Consider the following 8,215-nt stretch of genomic DNA (forward strand, 5'->3'; position numbering starts at 1 on the left):
TGCTTTTTTGAAATTTCATATAAATATTCATGAAATAAAATATTAATTTTATCACATATTTATTAATATTAAAACAAAAAAATAAATAAAAATATAAAGGAAAAAAAATAATTAAACCCAAAGACTAGAAAAGTTTTGAACTTTCGGATTCATATATGGTGCAGTTTCATTCTTCTTTGCCGGTGACGTAATTTCCAAGCTACTAGCGATGATTGACTTCATTTCAGGCGGGAATCTTGAACTTGCATTGATCAAAACCGGCCTTGATTTATGCAATTTCAAAGTTATATAAGTCAATCCAACAGCGTCAATTACTTCTTCCTGCAAATCTTTTGGTGTTGAAAGGCTGACGTTTTCCAAGAATCCGCAAAGCATTGATGTTGCTGCTGCAGAATCTCCTTTCAATCTCATGAAATTCGACATCATTATTTGCAAACAAACAGACAATCTCGAAGGATCTCCACTGATTATTTGTTTGAGATTATAACAGATATCTCTAAAAACTTCCAATGTCACATAAGTCATGAATATCCTCATTGCCTTTAGTATAATTGGAGAAACAGACTTATGAACAGCAGCTGTGAAGAAAGAAGTACAAATATCATGTGGCAATTCCGCGATAACTCTCATCAAACAATTGCAACATAATTCTCTTTCCGGCCAACTATGCATTACGTCAACTATCTGATTAATCAGTTCATCAACGATTGCATCGCATGTTTTGTTTGATAAAAGGATTGCGCAAACAGAGAAAGCCTTCATATGATCGAATTGGCTTTGGTATTCTCTAACAATCACTTCAGGATCTTGTTGAACTGTTTCTTCAATTTCATGAAGTTTTGTTCCAATTTGTTTTGCCATTTCAGGTCCATCGGGAACTAAATATTCTTGTGCATTTGGAATACTTCCAAGGAAATTCGTCTTGAGTTTCGCGCTCATTTCGCTTGTCAACAAATGCCAATTTCTTGTCAAAAACATCTTGAACCAATGCAAAGGCATTTTATCAGCCAAAAGAGCTGGAATCAAAGCATCTATTAAGATATTTGCAAGATATTCATGTTTGTAATACAACAATCTTGGCAACAGTTGTTGTGATAATAAAACAGCCAAATGTCTTGTTGTTATTTGCAACTGATAATCTTTTTCAAGAATATCATCATTAGATGCCAAATATCTTCTGCAATGTTGTGTCAATGAATATGCAAATTCATATCTAGCAACAAAAGAAGTGAAACTCAAGAAATACACATCAAATAATTCACTTGCATTCATGTTACTCGATTGAGAAAAGTTTTTGTAGGCTCTTAAACAACCTAAAGAAAGTTTATCGAATCTACTGCTTGATATCGATTGATTGATCGATTCTATGATGTAGATTGGTGCTTTCTTGTCATTGTTAAATGGTAAGATGGAAATTAACTTCTCTCTGAACTCATTGATCTTAGTTGCTTCTGTACATAAATTGACATCGGTCAAATTCGTTGTTGCTTCAATGTAGGCAAGCAAAACAAGGATATTTGATGATTCTTCGATCTTCTGGGCAACTTCATCACTAAGACGTGGATAATGAACATGTAATAATTTGATTAATAATACTAATGCCACTTTTTCGATACCGCTATCGTTCTGTTGTTGGTTTTGGTTGTTTACGGAACCAATTACTTGGAGAACGCTTGGAATTACGGTCTTATGGACAGATAGTGGTGCGATAATGCGGACAAAGAAGAAGATGGCCCGGATTGTCATCTCTTGGAGGTCGATATCTTTTCCTGTGAGGTCTAGGAACTTCTTGGCAATGGTTTCGGATCGGATTGGTAATATATTGGCAAGAACACACTCAATCATTGTCATAAGATTGGGTGTAAACATCTTATTCTTGCAACATTCGGAAAATGTATGGTGGAAGCCGAAAATAAAGAGAGTCATCAGCTGAGAACTCATTATGGCAACATATTTAGGCCCGTATTCGTTGTCTCTGGCGTTTTCAACGATGTATTTGATCTGATTTAACGTAACTTTGCAAGTAAGAAGCATGAATGCAATAGTTTCGTTCTTATTCTTACCAAGATCTTTGTCATTGGCTGGAGGAAGGTTAGAAAGGAAGTATCTTGCAAGAACGCTAGGAATATAAGAAATTAACGAGGAAAGTGAGTCATCTGTGGACATATCTACAATCCTGTATTGGCTCTCGATTGCTGCAATCGCATCTTGCTCGTTATCTATGTCTCCTTTTGTAAGTTGTGAAGGAATTAAAAGATTAAACAAATAATGATTAAATTGAATATGATTAACGATAGCGAGCATACAGAAAGGTGAAATAAATGGTCTGCTCTGTAAAAATTCGCATAAAATTTGTCCGTCGATATCATTCGACAAAGCGAAGCCTTGGACGTATAAAAAAATTGTGGCGAATGTAAAGAGAAGTTCTGAATGAGTTGCTTTTCTGTTCGAGTTTAATTCGGAAATTAAGTCCATAATTGCATAAGTTAGCGTTAATCTGGCATTTCTGTACTCTGTCAGTGGCTTGAATGAATCAAGTGGTGCATGATTTAATATCAAACGCTTGAAATGTTGTATACATGCGATTTGATACGCTGGATCTGCTTCAACTTCAAGTAATAGACCTGGAAACTTAAGCATCTGAGCTTTATCTCCAGTTATGTATATTTGTGGATATCGTAAAATATGGCTTTCGAGTGAAAATGGTTTAACAAAACCTCTAATTTTTCTGATACGTTCAAAAACTGGCTGAAAGAACTCACTGAGAGTCCAACTTGGTTGGTTCATACCCCAGTTTAAATCTGAAATGCCAGAAAGTAAAATAACAGGAGGAACTTTACTAATTATCAAATCTATAAGATGAAATGCAGATTGAATGCTTGTAAGTGTTGAAGGATCTGAGTTGCTTGTAATATTTGATGTCAACCAGAAACCTAAAAATGCGAATGAAGGAACAAGCTGTTCTGTTGTTGATTCATTTATAAAGTTCTGTAGTTTCTCAATGCTAGTGTCCCTAGTATTTAAAAAGCGTACTATCATGGGTAGTAAGCCATTTGTACCCGGGTTTGCTAACATTTTATAAATTCAAATACAATTGAAAGGGGATTTAAATCAGGCAAACCCAAATTTTAGCTAAAAGTGACAGGAAAAAAAAACGTTTAGTATTAAAAAAAAGACCGATGAGAGCTTCGTTCGAAATATAGAGGGAACTGAGAATGCGCAACCATTCTCAGGGAATATTGGATGCTATTCCCGTTCCCTCTGTATGGAAAATTGAGGTTTTCAAAGGAAGTTAAAATAATATCAAATTTATACTAATTTACTTCAAAATACAAAAGTATTTGACAGCTAAAATTAGTTACTTTAGCAAGCCTATCAATACCCTTTTACGATTATTGTTACTTTTTCGAAATAAAAGTAAAAACAAATTTATACTAATTTACTTCAAAATACAAAAGTATTTGACAGCTAAAATTAGTTACTTTAGCAAGCCTATCAATACCCTTTTACGATTATTGCTACTTTTTCGAAATAAAATAAATTTATTATCAAAAACCTTTTTTTTCTTAGTAAAAATAAAAATGTTATTTTATATCAAGTTTTTATTCATAAATTTTTATAATGTTGTATAAATTTGAAGGTGGAAATCTGTAATAATTTTATCTTGAAAAGACTTGGCATTCTCAACAATGAATTGAGGGTATTGCATCCAAATTCTGTAATTTGCGTGAGAATACTAAGCTTGATTTCCATTGGGATACTTAATTTCGAAAAATACTGGGTCATTCGTTTTTGAACCTTTGCTGCCTTGACAACTTTATCAAGTAGGTCATCTAAACCCAATTGAAGCGTATTTAAGTTTGCTGATGAGTTAACTATTAACGATTTAATTTTATCAGTGAGCATTATACATTTTTCTGTATCCAGTCTGATTGTAGACTTTTTTGGCTTTTTTTCAGATGGCAACGGATTTGGAATTTTGTCTCTGAGCCTTATATCTTGAGAAATTCTGTAATAAAATGAAGGAACAATAAAATCGATTAATTTCATCACAAATCGATCAAATCTCATGAAAATTGTTCCGCCAAAGTAGTAATATTTAATTTTTTTGTTAATCGATTCTGAAATGTTATTTGTGAGAGCTAAATTTTCATCTCTTTCAGCGGCTGTCCATCTTTCTTGGTTTGATATCCATTGATTTTGTATGTATTTTGAAAATTCTGGGAATTTTTCGGCTATTTCCAGAATTTTTTTGAACGTTGGTTCAATCCATTCTTTCTTGCCATTTCTGCCGTATGCAAGATAGTTCATTTTTGTATCTAATATCAATTTGTCTGAACTCTCAAATGCATAATCTTTCAAATTTTTTCTGAACGCCCTCATTACATGAACTGCACACCAATGAAGGATAACTTCTGGAAAAGAGTTGATAATCGCATTTTCGATTTCTTGTGCACAATCTGACATAAAATATTTTGGTTTTACTTTTGCCCAGTTAAAAAATGCCTTGAGACAGAATGCAATATTTTCTGAAGTGTTTGGATAAACGACAAATTGAAAAATTGGGAATGCATGTGTATTTGGAAATTTGGCTGATATCATGTAAAACAACATTTTAAATTCAAGTAATGAATGGGTTGCATCAATAAAATGCTCTTTCACAATTTTGATTATGTCCAGAAATTTGAAAGAAGCATAATAAAAGATTAATTTCTTTGGTTTGTTGTAATTATCGACATCGAAATAAATTAAATCTTTTGGTGACTCTTGTTCTTTGATACCCTTAAATAATTGAGTTGACTTGAATTGATTATCATCGTACTTTTGAATACCTTTGATCTTTTTATTTCCTTTTTCCTGAATTGTTTTCATTTGATCTGAAGATGCATTCAAAAAAGATGGCCTGTTAAGTGGATCATCCAGATCAAGTTTTTTGTCGCATTCAATTTGAGCCATTTTCGGATCACCCCCTGTTTTATAAAATTAATAAGTACCCGACGATAGCATTGTGATAATGTGTGGTATTTCTTTGTTCATCTTTGATTTGATTGTGATTATGTGTTCCATATATTCTGTTAGGATATATTCTTCATCATCCTTTAGAAATGAGATACATGCTTCACATTTATCTGCACTGCACCTGAATTTTAATTTTGTTCCCCCTAAATTTGGATTTTTTTTTAATTGATATGGACAACCTGCATGGCATTCGTTATCAATGACAGCTTTCATAGCATCTATATAAGATAGCCTTTCTTTAAGTTCGCATGGTGCATCGATATGCATCAAAAAAATGAAATGAAATTTCAATATCAAAAAAAGCACAAAATTTGAAAAAATTCACAAATCTCGGTTTCTGAAAGAAAATGGCCTCTTAAACTTTGTGCATATATTCATCTATAAGACACATTGTATCCATATATTATTTAGCCAACACAACTTATCTGGTATCGAGAAAATTCAAAAAAAGCACAAAATTTGAAAATTGCTCGGTTCTACATTCAAAATAAATTTCATTAATTTTTACGTACATATTAAGGTACTTATCTTCTACATATATAATCTTCATTAGATATATACATGATAAATAAAATTCATAAAACATTAAAAATCAAAAAATTAGATGAACCTTGGCAATTAAACTTTATTAAATAATAGTTGTTTATAAATTATATTATATTATATTATCATTTAATATAAGGGTTTCGTTTTGCTAAAATTGTCACTTTTATAGCATATTTGTTTTTGGATGTTTTGCGAAACCAAAAAAAACTATGATATACAATGTGTGTGTAAAGAAAATACTTTATTTACTAGTTAAAAAATCATTTGGTATTGATCAAGTTATTTTTTCTGGATAAGATATTATATGGATAATTGGATAGAAAATACAATTATATAATCTTGTACCTGGTTTAATTAAGCTAATTGTCATCAGAAACTTGTAATTTTTATGAATTTCAGATTTTCTTTTCATTACTGCTTTTCTTAATAGGTCAAGTTCTTATTTACGTTATAAAGTATGATATTTACAAATATCAAGTTATCATGTTTTTTGAGAAATTATGAGAAACAAACAAAAATGAAAAAGATAGGAATAGCAATGAATAGTGATGTGGGTATAGAAAATGTAAGAGATATGAATGCAAAGCAATCAGTATTTAGGATATTGACCATAGATTTCGAAAAAAAATGCTGCATATTGAGCGAAAACTATGATTATATTATAAGGCTGTCATTTAAAGCATAATGAAACTATTCCCTTTTCATTTTAATCGAATAAGATAGTAAAGATTTTTGAATATAGCTTAGAAACTGATGAGATGTTTTCACAAATCAGATTTTTTAATCTCTATAATGCTAATTCACTCAATATCTCATTTTGATATTGCGAGATATTTTTGCTATCGGTTTCGCAATTTTGACACAATAGCAAGAGGGTTCTATAAGCATTATTAAACGTAGAATCTGAATATCATATCAGAAAATGTCGCAAATCTGACATTTACCCGACAAATAGCAAAAATAATTGAATACTTTTCGCAAAAACTTTAAAAATCGATAAAAATATGAAATATAGATATTAAAGAGACTTTTTATATAATATTCATAAGATTTTCCAAAAATATGATACCGCAAAATTAAAAAAGTGACGTCTTGAGTGGAGTCAAAGGTCGAAATTGCTAGCTAAATGTTTTTTTAGCGAAATTGAAAAAAAAAAAAAAAAAGGTAGTGGGGCTTCCAGGGGCTGCGCCCCTTCTAGCCCTGAAGATGTTTAGTATAACTTTGTCCGGACAAGTAAGGGTCTATCGTCGCTACAGGAAAAGTTACGGGCGTTCCAAGGAAGTATACTTTGAGAAGCCTTTTTCCCCTTATAGAATGAGATAGGACGGTTATTTTACAAAACTGACAACACTTTGACCGAGTAGTTTTTTGAGCTGAACAAAAAGTGTCATATAAACATCTGTCAAAAACGTTTTTAACTTCACTTAAAATGCCACGTAAGCTACGTAAGAATATACGTAAGAGGAAGGGAGCATTGAAACATCCAATAGTAAAACTGACACCACAACAACAGTTGCAACAACAAATGCTGAATGACCCCACTATGTTGCAACAAATGTCAAGCAACCCTATGCTTTTAAACCGAGTTTTTGGTGCACAGAGTGGAGGTTTAAGAGCGGCACTTTTAGCGAAAATGGCAGGCTATGGTGGAGCTGCAGACGGAACAGCCTATAACCCTCAAAGTCAAATGAATTTGAGTTCACTCAAAAATCAAATATCAGATGTCAAAAGTCAAACATAGACATACAGAAGCAAATAAGTGAAAACGAAAAGAAACTAGAATATGACAGACACACAAAGAAACTCAATGAGTTAAACGTAGAGAAAAGAAGAAAGAAGAACAACTGAAAGAACTAAGTACAGAGGAATATGCGAAAAAAGTGTCAGAAAAAGCAGCAGAAGTAGCAAAAATGGAACAGGATGTCATAAATTTGAAAAAACCATACTACTCAATATAAAGTACTGAAAGATGAAGAGATAAAACAAAAAGCCCTGAAGACATATATGGATAGCGATGAGTATAAAAAAGAAGTTGAAGCAAATGTAAAGGCAGAAAAACTTTTACAGTTGCAAAACCAAACCGTACAGTATGAAAACTTAGCAAAGAAAGTAAAAATAACGACGCAGCCATGCAAAAGGCAATGAAAAGCGCAGAATATATAAAAGCTAACAATGACTGGTTAGATGCCCAAGCCAACGCTAAAGCAGCCCAGCTTATAGGGTCAATAAGGACAAAAATACAAGCGGATGAAGACAGTTCAAATGAAGCTTTAACAAATGCTGACTTTAAGAACGCCTTCGAAGCTCTTCATAGTAAGGTGAAACAAGTGAACGACTTCTCATCTGGAAAGAAACTGAAGTCTGAAGGTTTCGACAAAGAGTTAAAGAGAAGTAGCACAAAATTAACGAAAATAACAGATGCACAACGAGACAGGCAGTTCAAAGTGCCTATGACGCCGTTAGAGCAACTGTTGTGGAAAGTCAAGAAAAAGAGTTACAACAGACCAAAACAGACCTAGTAAATGCTTTCTTAAAACGAAAAGTCAGGTAGGACATATGCTGCAGATGGAACATATGTGCCAGCTGGTGGAACTTATATACCAGCTGGTGGAACTTATATACTAGCTAGTGGAACTATATACCACAAACC

At 32.5% G+C, this 8,215-nt stretch overlaps 1 protein-coding gene and 2 pseudogenes across 3 annotated transcripts, besides 1 other annotated feature; 1 reads left to right on the plus strand and 2 right to left on the minus strand.

Annotated features, from left to right (window-relative positions):
- Positions 1-74: 74 nt before the first annotated feature.
- Positions 75-3,087, minus strand: TVAGG3_1088550 (armadillo (ARM) repeat-containing protein family; the record flags this gene model as incomplete). Its single annotated transcript, XM_001307843.1, has 1 exon — positions 112-3,075. One exon carries the CDS (start codon positions 3,073-3,075, stop codon positions 112-114), a length of 2,964 nt encoding a protein of 987 aa, XP_001307844.1.
- A 27-nt stretch (positions 3,088-3,114) lies between these two features.
- Positions 3,115-5,698: a mobile genetic element.
- On the minus strand, positions 4,061-4,956 carry TVAGG3_1088570 (annotated as a pseudogene). The gene has a single exon. A coding segment is annotated over exon 1 (896 nt).
- A 1,296-nt stretch (positions 5,699-6,994) lies between the features above and the next one.
- Positions 6,995-7,601, plus strand: TVAGG3_1088580 (annotated as a pseudogene). The gene has a single exon. A coding segment is annotated over exon 1 (607 nt).
- The last annotated feature ends 614 nt before the right edge of the window (positions 7,602-8,215 follow it).

Source organism: Trichomonas vaginalis (genome assembly GCF_026262505.1).
Source record: "Trichomonas vaginalis G3 chromosome Unknown ctg_172, whole genome shotgun sequence".
Taxonomy (NCBI): Eukaryota; Parabasalia; order Trichomonadida; family Trichomonadidae; genus Trichomonas; species Trichomonas vaginalis.